Source organism: Homarus americanus, unplaced genomic scaffold, assembly GCF_018991925.1.
Source record: "Homarus americanus isolate GMGI-L3 unplaced genomic scaffold, GMGI_Hamer_2.0 scaffold18703, whole genome shotgun sequence".
NCBI classification, from domain to species: Eukaryota; Metazoa; Arthropoda; class Malacostraca; order Decapoda; family Nephropidae; genus Homarus; species Homarus americanus.
In genome coordinates this window covers 10,943,421-10,963,875 of record NW_024749779.1, presented here as the reverse complement: position 1 = coordinate 10,963,875, position 20,455 = coordinate 10,943,421, and the positions used below count along the sequence as shown (strand labels likewise).

Here is a 20,455-nt window from a genome sequence, read left to right as displayed (position 1 = left end):
GTCTATATCCCTCCTCCCTCCTTCCCTCCCGCTTCCTTCCATTCCCCATCCTTCCCTCCCTCATCCTCCTTCCCTCCTTCCTCCTTCCTCCTTCCTCCCCCCCACCCACCAGACTTACCGTTCTGCCAGTCTATAGCGTGATTGAAGTAAACTCCTATGGTGTGTAGATCCATGGCTGCGATAATGAGGAGATAGACCCCCATGCAGAGGTCAGCCAGTGCCAGGTTCACCATCAGGAACTTGCTCACCGTCATTCTTGAAGAAGGATTACAAGAGGCATAAGACGGGATAGGTCGCCTGACGCTCGACCTGGCATGTAGGTTTTGTTCAAGTTTCCTGAGTGTCGATCGTCTGGGGTGTGGAGGAGAAGACAGGAGTCATGGTAGGGTGAGGGAATCTGGTGAGAGGTATGGAGGGAGGAGGGAGGGAGGGAGGGAGAGAGGGATGTATAGGAAGGGAGGGTGGAGGTAGTGGAAGTGGGTGGATGAGGTGTGGAGGGAGGGAGGGATGTAGTTAGTGGAAGTGGGTGGATGAGAAGTGAAGGAGGGAGGGAGGAGGTTGTGGAAGAGGGTGGTTGAGGGGAGGGTTGGAGGGAGGAGGGAGGGAGGGAGAGAGGTGTGGGAAGAGGGATAGAGGTAATGGCAGAAGGAGGGTGAGGTGTGGAGGGATGAAGGAAGGGGGAGGGAGGGAGGGAGGGGGAGTGGGGGAGGGTGGAAGTGAGTGGAAGGGGGAGGGAGGAAAGGAGGGAGGAAGGAGGGAGGAAAGGAGGGAGGGAAGGAGGTGTGGAAGGGAGGGATGGAGGTAGTAGAAGAGAGGGTGCGGTGTGGGGGAGGGAGGTGTGGGAAGAGAGAAGGTGAAGTATGGAAGGAAGAAGGGAGGGATGGAGGTAGTGAAAGGAGGGGGGGGGTAATGAAGGTGAGGTGTGGGGTGTGGAGGGAAGACAGAGTCGTGGTTAGGTGAGGGAGCATGGGAGGAGCTGTGGAGGAGGGGGGTATATGTGATGAAAAGGAGGGAGGCAGGTGTGGAGGAAGGGATGGATAGAAGGAGGTGTGGGAATGGAGGGTGGAGGGTGGGTGAGGTGTGAGGGTGTGGAGAAGAAAGGAGTCATGGTAGGGGAAAATCTTTTGGAGGGAGGTATGAAGAAAAGGTGGGAGGTGTGGAGGAAGGGTGGAGGGAGGACGGAGGAGGGGGGTCTGGAGATGGAAGAGGAGGTGTGGGGAGTATGCGGGAGGAAAGGAGGGTGAGTAACGTGTGAAGGGTGTTGGAGAAAGGAAAAAGGAGGGAGGGAGGGAGGATTAGGATGGAGGGAGCGAAATAAGGAAATGGGTAAGGGAGAGTTAGATATAGCGGTGTAAGGGAAGAAAGTCGGGTGAGGTGTGAGGGTATAGGAGAGAGGTGTAGAAGGAGGGAAGGAAAAAGGCAAGAAGAGAAGGAGGTGTGGAGGAGGGAGGGTGTGATTAAAGGAATATGGAAAAGGTTAGGATGAGATATGAGGGTCTGAAGGAGTTGAGAAGAATGAAGGGTGAAGTGTAGTATGGTGGAGGAGAGGAGAATGGGGTTGGAGGGAGGGAGGTGGGAGGGAAGTGGCGGGAGAAAATATAAAAGAAACTAGCAACTCAAAATAGTCTTTAGGACTTAGGAAAGGGAGGAGAGTGCCAGGAGATGTGAGGAGAAAGAAGAAGGAGGGAAGGAGGGAAGGAAGGGAATGGAGGGAGGAAAAGAAAGGCGGCATAGAGGAGGATGGAGAAGAAGTGGGAGGAGGGGATAAGAGAAGCTAGAGACTAAGAGAAAATGAGAAAAGTTTAATATGGGGTTGACAAAGGTCTAGGAGAGAGGGAGGGCGAAGGATGGTGAGAATGGAGGGAAGGTGGATGAGGGTGAGAGGGAGGAAGGGTTAGGATGATTTAATAAAGGGGAAATAAAGGCTGAGGAAGAGGCAGAGAAAATATTATTGGGAGAGAGACGGAGCTGAGAGAATAGTGGTTTAATTTAAGAGTGGGGGATGAGAGAAGGAGAGTAAGAAACAGATGGATGCAGAGGAGAGAGAGGACCGAACAGGGAAGGTTAGGGAGGAAAAATAACAAGAGCAGAGTAAACATGAATGAGGGAAGGTTTAGGAAAAGAATAAGGGAGAGGAGTGGAGAAAATAGGAGAGGAAGGGAGTAAGGGAGAAGAAGAGAGGCGGAAGATAACCTAAGGGAGTGAAGGAGAGGAAGGGTTAGGGAGTATGACCTAAGGGAGTGAGGGAAAGGTAGGAAGAGGGAAGATGACTTGAGGGAATGAGGGGGAGGTGGAAAGGAAGGAGGAGAATCTCGAGTCAGTGACTGAGTCTGACGAGCATTTGCCTGCCATACCGCCGATGACGTTCTTATTCAAAAACAGCCTAACTGATTACTCGAAGTGTATGACTTCAAGGTATTTGGCTACATATTACTAAGTGTAAATATTTCTTTGTTGACGATACGAGGTGGCGAATATAACACTGAGAAACAAATCTGACCATAAAACAGGAAAAGTTTGGTTTTGTCGTCAATATAACTGAGAAATATTAGAAACGATTGCGTTATTTAATACAAAAATTAAATGGAAAATTTATGATTCGTTTGCCAATATTACTAAGCAAGATTAGAATTCAATGATTTTATACCAATATAACTATGTAAGCTAAGGTGGCGCTTAAGTAAGATAAGATAACGCTTTAGTAAGATAATATAATGTCAATGTAGCATATTATAATAACGCATAATTAATATCGTATGTAAATTTAAACAGGATGATGCACTTCGTTAGTTCAGCCACTGACTGGAGAAATTCATTATACAACCCGAACATTATAACATGTTTGGCCAAATTGGGTGAATTCACTACAACACTCTCTCTACGGAATATATGTCAGTGATGATTTATGGTGATTGTGAGCATTTATGAATGCTAAAAAAAAAAATTATGATGGTGTGAGGTGATGTATATACCTGTATGCCATGGATGTGTGTGTGTGTGTGTGTGTGTGAGTGTGTGTGTGTAAATCATCTGCTAGTTCTACGCATGACGACTGAGCATAATGTAAAAAGCTCATGGAAGCATCATATGAAGAGTGAGAAGTGCACTCCCTCTACACTAAATAGCTACTTAATAAAATGTAAGTGACTATCTATGAATGAACTGTGCGTTACTAACTACTAACGAACTGTGCGTTACTATCTACTACTAAGCTGTGCGTTACTAACTACTAATGAGCGTGCGTTACTAACTACTAATGAACTGTGCGTTACTAACTACTAATGAACTATGCGTTCTATCTACTAATGTTCTGTGCATTAGTTCTTACTACTTACTAAATGAATGGGTGTTAATTCTTACAAATGAACTGTGCGTTACTAACTACTAACGAACTGTGCATTACTAACTACTAATGAACTGTGCGTTACTACATATCTATGAACTGTTTGAACTGTGTCTTCATATGGACCAGATTATGACAGTGGTGCTTTGATATTGGAAGGAAAATATCCAGGAAAATTTCAATGATAAAGGTTAAGGAAACTGTCAAGTGCACATAGAAGAGAGACTAAGACACTTTACAGACACTCAGGAAAACAGGAACAAAATGGGACAATAGTATCATTTAAGATTAACTCAAAAAACACCTTAAGGACACAAGAGAGAAAATTAGGCAAGAGTTAAACCAATTATAAAACAACGATAATATTTTAGTACAGTGAGAGATATTATGTTGACACAGTAATTAATAAATATACAGTATAGAGAATTTCTAAAAAAAACAAGAACAATGATCACCAGAAAAATAAGAGAAATTTTTTATTATATGTAAACATTGGTAAATACAGAGATAATAACATTCAAAAAATATATCACTAAAAACATATACATATCAAAAAAGTTGTGGGATTAAAGATGGAGAAAGAGAGAGATATGATAACTAATGCCAAAAAACGTGTAATACTAACAGGTTAGGAGAATTAAACCATGAGAGTCAAGCGAACATCTAGCAGAGGTCTAAACAGCAGTAAGTAAAATTAATACACAAAAGCCGGTAACTAAGTTTTTTATTTAAGTTATTTGAGATTAAAAAAAAAGAAGGCTTGAAATCTTGTCCGAGGAAAATGTAAATTATGCAATATTCTGAAAAGCTCTTCGCAAGGCTGGTTGGATTCTCGTCAGCCAATCACAACACTCTCCTGCTCTCTCTCCCTCCACGATGCTCTTTTGTTTTGCTTAGTTTTGATCTTTTGGTCCTTACCTGCTGTCTCGTCTTTCTTGTGTCCTCCTCGTATAATCTGAAAAATCTCTCTCTCTCTCTCTCTCTCTCTCTCTCTCTCTCTCTCTCTCTCTCTCTCTCTCTCCCTCTCTGTACTCACCCCTGAAGATATAGGAGAATTACACAGCCTTAGGAACTTCGTTTTTTCATCTTCAGGGGTTACAGAATAAATATATATATATATATATACAGAGGAGGGTGAGACCAGGTCCTAATGGTCAGGTGGAATGAACCTACTAATCTTTTAAATAGCACGACAGCAGTCGGTAGTCAGGTCAGAGGTAAGGTGACCCAACCTTCTCCTGGTTACAAATCTTCTTAATTACAAAATTGTCCAGTTTGTACATGCCATTACTCAAATTCATGTTGACTGCTTCGGTATGTTTAATGAGACTAGATTCTATGATGTTCCTACTATCAATTGAATTACAAGGTAATATTGAGGAGGCATTATGTCAATGCAATGCTTGTTATCCCTCAAATGAACAAACAGAGCATTGGATTCCTGGCCTGTCCTAACACTATATATATATATATATATATATATATATATATATATATATATATATATATATATATATATATATATATATATATATATATATATATATATATATATATATATATATATATATATATATATATATATATATATATATATATATATATATATATATATATATATATTATATTTTTTTTTTCAAGACTAATAACCCTCTTCTTCCTTTTCAGTAGACTTGACCATCTCTAAGCTCAGCTGTCGCAGTGTCTTTTCTTAACCTAACCTACCCTACCTTACCCTAACCTAACCTAACACACATTTACCTAACCTAACGTTACCTAACCTAACCTAACCTCGACGTCTATCAAGACTCACCAGATACTGAGATTAATGTGACTGCAATCAAATTTATTCTTGGAACTGAACCACTGTGAAGGAGTAGCAGTTAATTTGCCCTGAACCTGAAGGCTACGAGAAAGTCTATTTACTCTCCCAGAACTTAGGTGAAGTCAGTAAAAGCGAGGAGTAAAACTTTGTGATGGTACTCTCTAAGATTTAAGTGATTGTCTTTTTAAGTCCCAGTGCTAATCTTTTATATTAAAGTTATAATCCTTTAAGCCCAGGTGATTATATTTTAAATCCAAATTATTTTTAATAAAACGTGATAAATCAGACTAACTTACCTGAAGTATGAAAGATGGAAAGATCTCAACGGGGGATCTTAATTACCCAGCAGGTGATCTTAATTACCAAGCAGGTGATCTTAATTACCAAGCAGATGATCTTAGTTACCTGGCAAGTGATCTTAATGACCTAGTAGTCAGTCTTAATAACCAGCACATGACCTTAATTACCCATCAGTTGGTTTTAATTACTCATCAGGTGATCGTAACAATCCAGCAGGTGATCTTAACAACCCAGCAGATGGTTTTAATTACTGTTGTAGCAGGTTAATCTTACTTGAACTTGGAGGAGATGAGGACAATGATGACAGCCAGGTTGCCAAGGACAGCCGTGATCACTACCAGCCACACAGCCACACGAAGAGCCAGGTTACCCATAATGTCCTCACAGGGGTTAAAAGCATCCGGCTCCGGCACACACAGCACACTGTGGTAGTCCTTGGATAGCTCCCCACAGCTGACTATCATGGTCGTGTTTTTCACTTTGGTCTGGAGAGAGAGAGAGAGAGATAAATTACTTTAACAATATGCTGTTGACTTTAATGACGTTTGTTGTGACGGTAGAGGAAGTAAGGTGTTAGGTTAGGTTAGTTTTGGTTAGGTTAGGTTAGGTTTGGTTAGTTGGAGTTAGATGTGACATCAGAAAAGGAAAAGAATGTAATGAATTAATTCTGTGTGAATGTAACTTGTCTACATATTTTTGAGACACTGTATGCTGCGGCCAGGAAACAAGCTGAGTGTTAGTGAAGATGAGTGAGAGTGAAGATGAGTGAGAGTGACGAATGATTATGAGTGAAAGATGAGTGAGAGTGAAGGATGAGTGAGAGTAAAGCATGTGTGAGAGTGAGGGATGCGTGTAAGTTAAGGAAGAGTGGACTGAAATAAGTTAGTGAAGGATGAGTATGAGTAAAAGTGTGAGTTAAGGATGAGTGGACTGAAGAATAAGTGTGAGGAGTGGGGATGAGTGAGAGTAAGATTGGAGAGTAAGGATGCGTGTAAGTTAAGGAAGAGTGAGACTGAAGAATGATTGTGAGTGAAATATGAGTGAGAGTGAGTGATGAGTGAGAATAAAGGATGTGTGAGAGTGAGGGATGAGTGAGAATTACTGATGAGTGGGAGTGAAGTAGGTGAGAGTGAAGAATGATTGTGAGAGAAGGATGAGTGTGAATGAAGGATGAGTGAGAATGAAGGATGAGTGAGTGTGAAGGATGAGTGAGAATGAAGAATAATGGAATGTGAAGGATGAGTGCGAGTGGGATGAGTGAGAATGAAGGATGAGTGAGTGTTAATGATGTGTGAGTGTGAAGGATGAGTGAGTGTGAAGGATGAGTGAGAATGAAGAATGAGGGAATGTGAAGGATGAGTGTGAGTTAAGGATGAGTGAGAATGAAGGATGAGTGAGTGTTAAGGATAAGTGAGTGTGAAGGATGAGTGAGTGTGAAAGGATAGAATAAGGAGAAGGAAGGATGAGGGAGTTAAGGATGAGAGATGAGGAGGATAAGGAGGGAAGGATGAGGAGGTGAAGGATGAGAGAATGAAGGAGAAGGAGGAGATGAGTGTGGAAGGAGAGTAGAGGAAGGAGGAAGGATGAGGAGTGGAGGGATGAGTGGAGGAAGGATGAGTGAGAATGAAGGATGAGTGAGAAGAGGAGCAAGGAAGAGTGAGTGTGAAGGATATAGGAAGGAGGAGGAGGAAGGATGAGTGTGAAGGATGAGTGAGGATGAAGAATGAGGGAATTTGAAGGATGAGTGTGACTAAAGGATGAGTGTGAGTGAAAGATGAACGTCAGGGAAGGATGAGTGCGAGTGAAGGATGGGTGTGAGTGAAGGATGGGTAGTGAAGGATGAGTAGGAGTGAAGTATGAGTGTGAGTGAAGGGTATGTAAAAGTGAAGGATGAGTGAAAGTGAAGGATGAGTGTAAGTGAAGGATGAGTGAGAATGAAGGATAGGTGGGAATTTAACTTGACACATGTATAACACATAAAAAGACCCACTTTAAAAGAGAAGAGACCCACCTTTAAAGAGAAAAGAGACTTAGAGACAGATGCTATAAAGAGACAAGAGACCCCTAAAGAGACAAAAGGCTCACCTAAAGAAGAGACAAGAGACCTATAAAGCAGACAAGAGACCAAATATAAAGAGACAAAGACCCCACCCCTTAAAGAGACAAGAGACCCACCTATAAAGACAAGAGACCTACTTAAAAGACAAGAGGCCTACCCAAGGAAGAGAGACCAGAGAAGAGAGAAGAGACCTCATCATAAAGAGACAAGAGACCTACCTATAAACAGACAAGAGACCCACCTATAAAGAGACAACAGACCCACCTTTAAAGAGACAAGAGACTAATAAAAGAGATAGAGAGACCAACTTTAAAGAGACAAGAGACCTACCTTCAAAAGAGACAAGAGACCAATAAAGAGACAAGAGACCTACCTATAAAGAGATTAAGAGACCTACATATAAAGAGATAAGCGACCTACCTATAAAGACACAAGAGACCTACTTATAAAGAAATAAGAGACCTACCTATAAAGAGACAAGAGACCTACCTAGTAGAGAAAAATATATTCCCCATTATTCCCATATAAAAATCCATTGCTGCTAAGACTAAGAACTCTCAACTCGCTCATGATCTCACCCTGCGACCCTCTTCAAGGCGTAGGAAGTCACCATCAGATAGTGGAATACTTTTTTTGCCAGGATACCAAGACTGCTACCATCGTGAGCTCTGAGGAGGCCGTAGATGCCGGTTGCCCTCCAAGTCTAAGGCCGTGTTGGTCAGACCCTGGAGGGGTTATGGTTGACAATGTGTGTGTGTGTGTGTGTGTGACCTTTGTAAGTTTTCTCTCTCTCTGTTCCATGTCATGATCTTTCATCTCTAACAATTCTTTACTCCTGTCTTTTTCCCTCTCTCATTCCCTTTCCTGATAGCCCTCCAAAATTCAAGATATTAACACCCACTGCTGTGCCTCTTTGTTTACAAATCTATCAATCACTTGCTTGACAATAATTATTTCCAGTTCCGAATAATCAGAGATACAACCAAGGCCCCAAAGCTACTAAGACGCCCCCCCAATGCGCTCTTCTCAGTCCCAGACCTCTAATATAAAATTAACATGTGGGAACAACCCCCCACCCATCCGAGCAAAGACTACGCCTTTAAATCATCTTTAAAAAATATCTATTGTCTAGGTATTAATATTACTTGTATAACCTACTATATTTACAGCACCTGCTTTTATTGTACCATCAAAACCGTTTTATCGGAAATTATAATGTAAATAGATAAGAAATTACCATTGCAATAAACATATTTGCCAACTAGACATAATCCTGACAGCTCTGTCCTCTTGTTCAATCTTAACATTGTACAATGTACAACCCATGTTGTACTGTTCCCGATTATACTTATGTTTTCAATTCCACTGTAATTTATGTTTATGCTTATAATAAAAATAAAAATAATAAACTAAAAAATTTTTAATAAATACTGTACATAAAATAAATAAATAATGAAGTGATAACCGTAACATTATGAGATGTTCTTATTACCACCATGCTATTGTACTATTCCAGATGATACTATATGTTACATAGTACTTCCTTGAGATAATATAGTATATATCAGGTGCCTAAAAGAGAGCCTAGGTTCTCAACTGGCTCAGCCATGTTAATATTGTTATTATCATCCACTCTGTATCTGTGTTTTTCTGGCTAAATAAACTGTTTCAATTCAATTCAACTCAATTCATTCCACCACTTCTTCATCCTTCCTTCTTCTCTAATTCTTCGCTTCCTTCTTGTTTCTATTTTCCTCTACTTCCTCCACTTCTTATGCATTTTTCACTCTTATTCTGGATCTTTACATCCTAATACCTGATCACTAATGGGAATCTACTTAGTTACAGACTACCTTAAAGAAAATGGAGGTGGGTGATATTTCACTCCCAAAGTGCTTTGAAATCAATGAACAGACCGTCAGGTTCTATGTCTAAAGTTGTTTGTGATATTAAAATACAGGGTAAATGTGATAACTGCTAAGGGAACAACATTCGTATTGAATTTGTGTGGATTCCGTCCCACGTTGGAATTAGGTATCATGGCCGTGCTGATAGACTCGCCAATGAGGCATGTAAGAAAGAAAATGTTGACCGTGACCTTGGCCTGTCCAATGCTGTACTGAAAAACATTCAAGTCAAAATCATGAACTCTGATCGAGAAGAATTGAAAAATGCAGAGACCTGGCAGTTGTAGCATTAGTAAATATGACAAATTCTGTGACAAGAGGTACCGGTATGTCCAGCATAAGGACAAAACCAGAAAATGTGATGTACTCGTGGCCAGAATTAGGCTAGGATACAGACTATCTGGCATGTTAGTGACGCTGTACCTGAACACTAAGCATGTAAACTTTGTGATAAACCTTTAAAGCATACACTTGGACATTGTATTATTGAATGTGATGCTGTCAAAGACTTCAGGCCACCTGGCTTATTGTATCATGAACTATGTAATTACTACGTCGAATCAGGAGTGCTTGAGGACATTCTTGCTGTTTATCCAAAATTTGCTAGCCCACACTGATAAGTCCTCAAATAGAAAATGACTTCTATTGTATAGACCACTGTCCTGCGTGGCAGTGAACAGTGATCTACACCACACATGACTCTGACCTAGTATGTAAACTGTTAATGAATATGATCTATTTCTTTGTGTATGAACCTCTGTCCTGCGTGGCAGTGAGAAGTGATAACACCCTCAGAGTCAAGACCTGACTGAATTACTTAGAATAGGAAAACTATACAAGCTTTGCCAGTAAATTTGTTAACCGTTAAGTTGTACCTGATCTCTCTCTCTCTCTTCGTTCATTACTTCTTCTCCTCCTACACCTGTTAGTTTCACTCCTCTTCCCACTCCTTGTTCTATCATTACTCTTCCCAGCCCTTATCTTCTCCCTGTCTCTCTTACCGCTCTCTCCTCACATTCACACATCTTTAGTACTCCGAGTTTCGTATAGGTTGACTGAAAATGAGAGAGGGGTAGGGAAGAAAAAAATGGAGAAAAGAATGAACGGATAGAAACACAGAGAGAAAAGAGAGAGAGGAAAAAAAACAGACAAACAGAGAGATAGTAAAGACACAGAGAGAGAAGAGAGAGAGGATAACAAACAGACAAATAAACTGACAGAGAAATATACCTGAGCGAGAGAAAAAGAATAAATGAGATAATAAAAGCAGAAATGAAAAATAGGAGAGAGAGAGATGCCTTTGTTTATCGCCTCACCTCCATTTCCTAGTCTCGGTATTCTGACCAAATTTACCCTCACCATTTACCTGATACAGGCATAATCAATGTAGTAATTAACACACATTACCAACATTCACGTTCCCTCTTGTCCAGGAAGTGATAATTGTTGTAATAGCTGGGAGTAGAGTGTATGAGAGGTGTGTGGATGTGTGATAGTGTGGTATGACTGTTATTTCTTTCTTAGTTATTCACAAGACACACTCTCTCTCTCTCTCTCTCTCTCTCTCATTTTTTCGAGAAGCCAATCTTTTATTAGGTTGAGTAAATAATAAATGGAAGATAATCTTGCGTCAAATATATAAGTTGGAACCCACGTAACTAATTACTGATGGCATAGTGATTAAGACAGGAAAATGACTCACCTGGTCGTGTTCCCAGCCTCGAGATGATGAGTTACTGCTTCTGGGAGGTTCCGGTACGTATCTTCCTGGTGTGTGGTTGAAAGACCCGAAGCCTAGGAAGGGGCCATGAACATCTCCTAGTGCACCACCCCCGAAATAGCTTTCATCTTGATGAGGGTAGGATCCATCTCCTTCATCGAATCTCTTATCTGGCAGAGGGATAAGTTCCTTCACGGGGTCTCTGATGAGCGCTGCTGTCCGCTGTTGTTGTGGTGTCAGGAGGAAGTTGGTGAACATCGTCTCCACCACCAGGAAGTCTCCTGAGCTGTGAGTGGTCGCCGCGACGAGGCCGACTCTTCAGGCCCTCAAAGTTATATCCTGTCAGAGCGGTCCTCACATCCTCCTGATCCGAGTTTGATCCGATTTTTGCTTTGATATAGCGACTGTGATGACCATTGTGACGGGTCCTAAGATGAGCTGAACCTCCCAAAATATAGATTTGGTGCGGTGCCCAGCCATATCGTCTTCCAGTATTGCTGTAGGTCAAGATCTGTCTCCCTTGGGCTGGGGTCGGCAAGGAACGTCTGGGATCTCTCCGAACTTCTGTATTGCTCATTTCTGTTTTCGTCACTGTACTTCATCGTGTTAGACGGGACAGAGAGATCAAATACAGTACCAGTGACACCTGATGGCACGCCTCCCCATCTCTCGCCTTTATTACCGTAACCTGACCATTCCAGGATGACCTCCACAGGTATAGGCCGCCCTGGCCCCTTGAGGCTCATCCGTGGGCGGCGTGAGTGCACCAATACGGCGGCTACCACCTAGGTCCTGAGGAATCCCCATGGGCGGCGTGACGTGGCGGCGACGGCGTCGTGGGCGGGTAGCGGAAATCATCACATGAGAACTTGGCGACGTCACTTCAGAGCAAAACTTCTGTTCCATCTTACGTTTAAAGTTCTGCAGGAGGACATGAGTAACCGTTAAGGTGGTGGCATGAAGGAGGAATGAGATGGTATGAGGTAAGGATGAGGACATATTTTTTTTATAAAGGAGGTAAGAAAACAAAGTTCAGCACACATGAACAGTGTGGTGAGCAAGAGAGAAAGAGGGAGGTTTATAATTTCATAGTGACCATATACTGTGTAGTATATGGGGAGTATATATATATATATATATATATATATATATATATATATATATATATATATATATATATATATATATATATATATATAATACCTCACTAGTTGGGAATCGAACCCTGACCCCCAGTAAACAGGTATCGCTACTACCACTCCACAAGAACAACACAAGCAATCCTAGGCTTTGTTATATTCCACACAAAGCCTGTCCATCGTGCTTTAAGCGCCGTGAACCTCCATTAGGGATTGCCCGAAGCAACTATGTGGTCGGCGTAGCATTTTACAGAATCCAGCTAGAAACGTATATATATATATATATATATATATATATATTTATATATATATAAATATATATATATATATATATATATATATATATATATATATATATATATATATATATATATATATATATATTGTTTTTTCATCAGTCCATTTAGCAAGCGGACTTCCATATACAAACATTCCTCCGACCATAATGAATTTAAAAAAAATATCAGTATACATGTCTCACCTAACTTAACCAGTGATGCCAGAAGGCGTTTAAATCTAACCTAACCCAACAATACACAAGAAAACGCAAAGAAACCTAAAGAAACCAAACCTGAATTTGAAACAAAAAGCGCACGACTTTCACGTGACATTGACACTTCTGCTGATTGACTGAGTAAGTAGAAAACAATTTATAACCCAGCGAACTTGTACTCTCGTAAGTGAAATCGAAAAGTAAAATAATTCCCAAACTATAAATTTCTGACGGAAACGCTGTAAAATATTTATTTTTTCCCTATATAACAATCAATAGAAAGTTCCGTGCATGGCCACTACGAAATATTAACCAGGAGGGAGGAAAGGAAAGAGGGAATCAAGGAAGAAGATAGAATGACTAGATACAAAATGGTTTTGCCCATATTATCATATATCTCCTAAGCTCTCTTACCTGGTATTTGATGTACTGCTCCGGGTCGTGCTGCTCGGGAAACTGGAAAGCGCAACAGTGGTATGGGTAAGTTAGGTTCGCTTGCTTGATGGTCTTAAAGGAGTAGACAGACGGGAACACCTTGAGGCTGGGAGTATTCACCAGGTACAGAAACTCCAGGCCATTTAGTCCTAGGGTTGGCAGGGAGGTGATGGAGGTCCCGGATAGGTCCCTGAAGGAGATCCAATACAATTACGTGGGTTACCTGAAGATTAACCCACCACCTGTTTTTACCTTAGGATTAATAGACCCAAACGTTAATTTAGCTTAGGTAAAGTTAGATTATATTAGGATATAGTACGGTATGGTAGGGTATAGGTTAAAATTGCATTTGTTACCACCAAATAAATCTTGAGAATTATATCTTTGCAATCAATATTTCAGAAAATTCTAAGACACTTTTCTTCCATGATGTTTCCCTCCCCAACGACCGAACCTAACCTCATAACCGGAGACCCCTCGGCCTATTACAGGTCGTTTACGAGGGAAACGTCAGAAAAAAGAATGTCTTTGAATTGTCTGAACTATTCATTGCGAAGTTAAAATTCTCGAGATTCGGTTGGTATTAACAGTTGCAGTAATACCGAGTAGAGTCGGGTACGGTTAGGCTATGTTAGGTTAAGTGAGGTTAGGTTAGGTTAGGTTAAGTTAGGTTAGGTTAGGTCAGGTCAAGTTAGCATAGTTTCGGTAGGGGTTTCGTCAGGGGAGGTTTCGTCAGGGGAGGTTAAGTTAGGTTAGGTTGTTGTTTAGGTTAGGTTAGGCTAGCATAGGTGTAGTTAGGTTACGTTAGGTCAATACATACTCTACATCAGTCACAAAAAAATATCAAAATCTAGTGATTATGTCCCTTTAGTTTTAAGGTGCACATGGTACTTTGGTCTGCCCGTCATAGAAGAAATAATATGAGGTTATATTAAAAGTTTCATTTTTTTATTATATCATACTACACGGGGGAGGATGTTATATTGACTTCACTAAAGCATTCGACCTAGTCGACCACAATTTAATCATCAACAAAGCTATTGACCTCGGGTTTCGAAGAAGTCTCATACCATGGCTTACAGACTTCCTCAGTGACCGACGCCAAGCTGTACGCTTCTGAGGGGCTGTCTCCACCTTTCAGTTACTCACCTGTGGCGTCACCCAAGGCACCAAGATGGGACCACTATGCTTCCTTAAGCTTATCAATGATGCCCTAAGAGAAACCCCTCCTCGCTGGAAATATATCGACGACTCCACCATTGGGATTAGAGTCAACAATTGTGCTCCCGACTATACCGCCCTTCAGGATTTATTGAACAGTCTCCAAAACTGGGCCACCAACAACCACATCACCATCAACCATACCAAGACCGTGGTTATGCACATCAACCTCTCCTCCGACATTGTCCCACCTCCTTCCATTACCTTAGGTCCGAACACACTCCAGGTTGTAGATTCCACGAAGCTCCTCGGCGTCACCATAGACAACAAACAAAATTGGAAACCACACGTCAGTGAAGTTGTCAAATCCCCCAGTTTCCGCCTCCACCTCCTCCGCCGACTCAAGTCCCAGGAGTTCCTGCACCCGAGCTCCTCAGTGTTTACTCAACATTCATACTTCCCAAGCTCACCTATGTCTCCCCTACCTGGTCTTCCTCCCTAAATGCCACACAACGTAAACACCTAGAAAAAGTGCAAAAGAGGGCATGCAAGATTCTTCTCTCCCCTTCCTACTCCATATATCAAGAAGCGCTCAACACATTAACCCTTTCGACTCTCACTGACCATCACCACGACCTCATCTGCAAATTTGGTGCGAACCTTCTGCACCATCCTCGACACCGGCTCCTACTACCACCTGAGATGCCTAGCCCGAGAATTGCATCCAGCCCATACGAGCACGAACTGATCGCTATAAGAACAGCCCAGTCCCAACCATTGTAAAAATTATCAATAACTTCTAATAAACCAGTGTATTCACTCCCAGTAAATCCTACTTTTTGCACTGTCACTATGTTGAAATTCCCTGTAGTTTGAGCTTTTCCCCACCAAGTTATTATATATCTTATTTGTATCACTTATGTTACTTGTATGTTATTTGTAAATCGAAACCCATTCCCCAATTATGTAACTGTAAATTTTCTGTCTATATCATTTTATACCAAAACGTATGAATTATTATTATTATTATTATTATTATTATTATTATTATTATTATTACTACTGAATTTCATCCAAGTAAAAATATTAAATAAGAAAAGGTTTTTGAATAAATTTGTCACTAAGATCAAGTAAATCCATTCTTCGTTAAAATGTATTAAAGTTGTTTCTTCACGTTAAATCTAATTTTAAAGAAGATAAATACTTCCTGTTTCTCACGTAAATAAATTTGACTGATTAGATATTCCATAAGATTTAGGGAATAGTTACTTTAATTGTGAGGAGGAATTATTTAAAATCTAGAAAATATATTTACATTATATAGAAAAATATAGTGAAAATATTTAAACTTTAGAGATAATTTGCTAAAAAATAGAAAACTACTTAAAATATAGTTAATCGCCGTGTTTTTATTTAAGTTCGTCCATTAATCTGTTGGGGGCAATAATTGACTATGTTTTGTTCTGGACGGCAATCAAAAAGAGTATGAAGGGAGTAGGGGAGGGAGTAAGGAGAGGGAGCAAGGAAGGGAGGTGGAGATAGAAGGGAAATGGAGACGAAGATGGAGAGAAAGAGGGGGCAGAGGTCGAGAAAAGGGAGAGGAAGGATTGATGGAGAGAGGGAGAGAGGAAGAAGTGGAACAAAAGAAGAAAAGGAAGAAAGGAGGGAGCAGAAGGGGGGAAATAGGAGGGAGGAGTAGAGAAAGACGGAGGAGGACGAGAGAGTGACAGGAAGACGGGGAGTAGAGGGAAACAAATAAGAGGAAGGAAAGGAGGTAAAAATAAAGATGGAGAAAAGATGAGGGAAGGAGGGAGGAGGAGGAAATACGAAGGAGGGGGGAGGAGGAACAAGAATGATGCCAGAGTAGAAGGAATAATGAAAGGAAGGAGGAGCGTAATAAGGAAGGAAGAAGAGGAAGAGAGAAGAAAGAGAAAGAGGAGGAAAAAAGGAGAAAGAGGAGGGAAGAAGGAAAAATTTCTTAAGTACTGGGAGAGGAAGGGAAGGGTGAAAGGGTGAGGAATCTATGGGAGGAAGAGGAAAGGAATGTAAGGAAAGACAAGAAACAGGAGGAAAAGGGAGGAATGGGAGGGAGGTTAAGGGAAGGCAGCATACATATGAAACCCATGAATACACACACACACACACGTCCCCACCTTGTTACTATACTCGTATATAATATTTATCTTATGTTACTTGTAAATTATTTGTCAATCAAGTGACATATTTCCCTATTATTTATTTGTATATTTTCAGCCTTCTGGCTACCCTGTTCTTTCAATAAACCTTTAATTATTATTATTATTATTATTATTATTATTATTATTATTATTATTATTAATATTTTTATTATTATTATTAATATTATTATTATCAACATTATTATTATTATTATTATTATTTTTATCAATATTATTATTATTTACTATTATTATTATTATTATTACTATTATTATTATTATTATAATTATTATTATTATTATTTATAATAAATATTATTATTAAACACACACACACACACACACACACTACATCCTTGACCACCGAAGGGTCAAGACGTACCTGGCATTGCTCTGGCAGCAGCCACGTCAACTGTTAAGTTATTTACCAACCCTCCTGATACCTCCCAAAGCCCTCAGAATTATCCTAGGATGTCCCATGAGCACTAAAGTACTTAATATGAGGAAAGAACTAGGTATACCCAGTGTTAAAGATAGAATAATTGAAGTCAACCTCATGATAGCCCTGAGGCTTCTGCGTGGTGGTCCTGATAACACTGTTTCCTTAAAATTGCTAGAATGTATGAACCATGGGACTACTGAGTCTAATGGATCCAAACTACAACTACATATGAAGATGTTTGGACTAGACCACCTGTACAAAGTTGAGACACAACAGCGCTTCCTGCCACCCCTGGCGGACAGTTCCTTCGATATCACAATACCGACGTATCCGCCTAAAAATTAATTATACAAAGCATTTATCTCCAACACACTGCCAAATTGAGAGCTCTTGAACACATACACACTCTACAGACTGATGATAATATCACACAGACCATCTACACTGATGGATCTCTAACACCGCCTGTGGGAGGCTGGAAGTGCTATTGTTGTGACTCAACCTGACGGTATTATTATTGAGAAATGAGTTAGAATTAACAACTGGGCATCCACTCTACAAACTGAATTAGTTGCCATACTCACAGCTATTAAATTCATTGAAACCACTGTTACTGACAGTCTCATCATCACTGACTCTCTATTCTCACTACTTGCCCTTGGTACCCTCGACTCGGTTGTCACGCTCTTGTCTCTGAAGCCAGACACAAATGCGTGCCTTGTTGACCAGGGTGTCAGGGTCAAACTGTTAGGGATCCCTCTCACATAGGCCTCATAAAACATGACGGAGTTGATGCCCTCGCCAAACTCGCGTCTAACAAAAGACACCGTTGAATACAATTTGGGTCTGTCAAAAAGAACCCTTAAAACTGTAATTAGGAAAGAACTTATTGATGAGTTTGACGCAAGTAGACAAGTGCAAACAGATACTAGTCGATCCATAGGTTACCATGATGAGATGTATCAAGTGAAACATGTATATGGAGCAAGTAACAAGATCACTAGATTACAAGATGTTGTAACCGCTAGATTAAGGTTAGGATATAAGTACCTTTGGCAGTATGTTCCTCAAGCAGATGTAAACAAAACTAAATGTAAAGTGTGGCCATACATATGGCCACACATAGCTCTACGTCTCGACTGTGTGAAGATAGAACCTTTTAGGGACAGGTCCAAGCACACTGTGTGTGAAATGGCACAACACTTCATCTCTAATGAAGATAGCCGACATATTAAGATTGTATCCACTTTTTTGCACTTAGTAACTATATCAATTCTCATGTACAGAACCAAATACGCAATGTGCGAATACCTCCCACGTAAATGTGAATAACAAAGTGTGAGGCCAGACATACTGCCTCACACGCCTGTACTCACGCATTTGTGAATAAGTTACCCTTTATGTATAGAACTAAACAAATAATGTAAATGAAATACTGTGTAACATTCAGTGCCATAATATCCTGACAACGGGGGTTAATTATTATGACCCTTTGTAAACCCTACTCTGTAATCCTTTTGCGCTACCGCTCACAGGATGAAGTGTGGGTGCACAATAAAGTAGCCGCTGCAAGCGGCAAAATCAAATCCTCCCCACCGGAATATCGACAAGTTCTCGCCAGAAGTTATTACTTCATTTAGGAAAGGAATGGGACCAGTGTTGAATAGTGATAAACAGTGCTTAAGTCAGTGATAAAACAATTCAACAATAACAGCCGAGTCGTACCCAAGCTAAACATCACACAGTGAGATCCCAGGTACCCAGTGATAACTGCCCCTGAGACTCAACAACACCAGCTATGTGATCCGTCCACGATAGGGAGGCCTGGGACCACACCTCACTCACTTGAATGAGTGAGGCCCTGTGACACCAGACCACATGGTACCCCCATGGTGCTACGACGCCACGTAGTGAATGAGTTGCTACAGCATCATGTGAGGTTCCTCATAACACCATCTCTTAGGGAATTACTACACCAGGTCAGACCCCTCATACAACCATCTGTGAGGGAATTACTACACCACGTCAGGCCCCTCATAACACCATCTGTGAGGAAATTACTACACCACGTCAAGCCCCTCATAACACCAGCTGTGAAGGAATTACTACACCACGTAATATCCCTCCTACCACCATCTGGGGAGGACTTACTACACCACGTGAGGTCCGTCCTAACACCATCTGGGGAGTTACTACACCACGTGAGGTCCCCTCTAAAACCATCTGGGGAGGAGTTACTACACCACGTGAGGTCCCTCATAACACCATCTGTGAGGGAATTACTACACCACGTCAGGTCCCTCATAACACCATATGTGAGAGAACTACTACACCACGTAGTCCCCTAACACCATCTGGGAGGGAGTTACTACACTACGTGTCTGCTGTTCAACACCTCAACGCACAAGATCTACGCGTGACCTCCACTGTAAACATTAATCTGTACTTTCACTGTATGTTCCTTTACCTTTCTCTAATGAAGGCTTTTGTTAAACCACCAATGTATGTAATAAGTCATTTATGTCCAATGTGTATTTTCAGCCTTCGGGCTGCAGAAATTTTTCAATAAACCATTAATTATTATTACACATACACACACACACGTGCGCGAGCGCGCGTGCGTAAATGTAACAGCGGTCGACAAGTGTTTGGATATCGGACACAAACGTGCCATTTTCATGAGTGTGGTTCAGAGGCCATTTTCAATATTGCTTTTTGAGAGAGTGTCCTCGTCTGCCTCCTGAAACACCAGAAAAAGAAGAACGAGATAGACAAATAGGAAGATAGATAAATAAAGTGGACAAACAGACAGATATGTAAATAGAAAGATATAGTTGAGCTAGAATAATAGATAGATAGATAGATGAAAAGAGACAGCAAGATAGAAAGAAAAAGAGGCCACGAGAGAGAGAGAGAGAGAGGCTGATATGTAAATAAATAGAGTAGAGGTAGATAGGTAGATGGAGGCAGAGCGAGAGAAAGAAAAACTGGAAAGGGAGATAGAAACAGTGCAAACAAGAAAGAGGGAGAAAGTGAAAAAAAAAACAGCAGAGAAATGTAAGAAAGAGAAAAATATATACATTGGTCACAAACTGACATCATCAGCTGCTGGCAAACAGTGACTCACGCGGCCACGGGAGGAAGGTTGGCAGGCCAGAATCCAGCTCTGCCCCGACCTGCATACTAATACACTGTGCAGGGCCTCCTAAACTATCCACGGTGTGTGTTTTGGGGCGTGTCCGTGGGTGTGTGTGATTAAAGTTGCTGCTAAGGGCGTGTCCGTGGACGTGTATGATTAATATTGCTGACAAGGGCGTGTGCGTGGACGTGTATGATTAATATTGCTGACAAGGGCGTGTGCGTGGGCGTGTGTAAATAAGGTTGCTACAAAGGGCGTGCCCGTGGACGTGTAGGATTAATGTTGCTGACAAGGGTGTGTGTGTGTGATTAAGGT

The 20,455-nt window shown here is 41.1% G+C and overlaps 1 protein-coding gene across 1 annotated transcript in view; it reads right to left on the bottom strand.

Annotated features, from left to right (window-relative positions):
- LOC121853921 overlaps window positions 1–20,455 on the bottom strand; it is a 176,975-nt gene that overhangs the window by 25,686 nt on the left and 130,834 nt on the right. Inside the window, 5 exon segments of the mRNA XM_042348323.1 lie at window positions 119–255; window positions 5,742–5,953; window positions 11,137–11,470; window positions 11,837–12,075; window positions 13,201–13,411. Of these exon segments, the coding sequence (XP_042204257.1) occupies window positions 119–255; window positions 5,742–5,953; window positions 11,137–11,470; window positions 11,837–12,075; window positions 13,201–13,411 (1,133 nt within the window).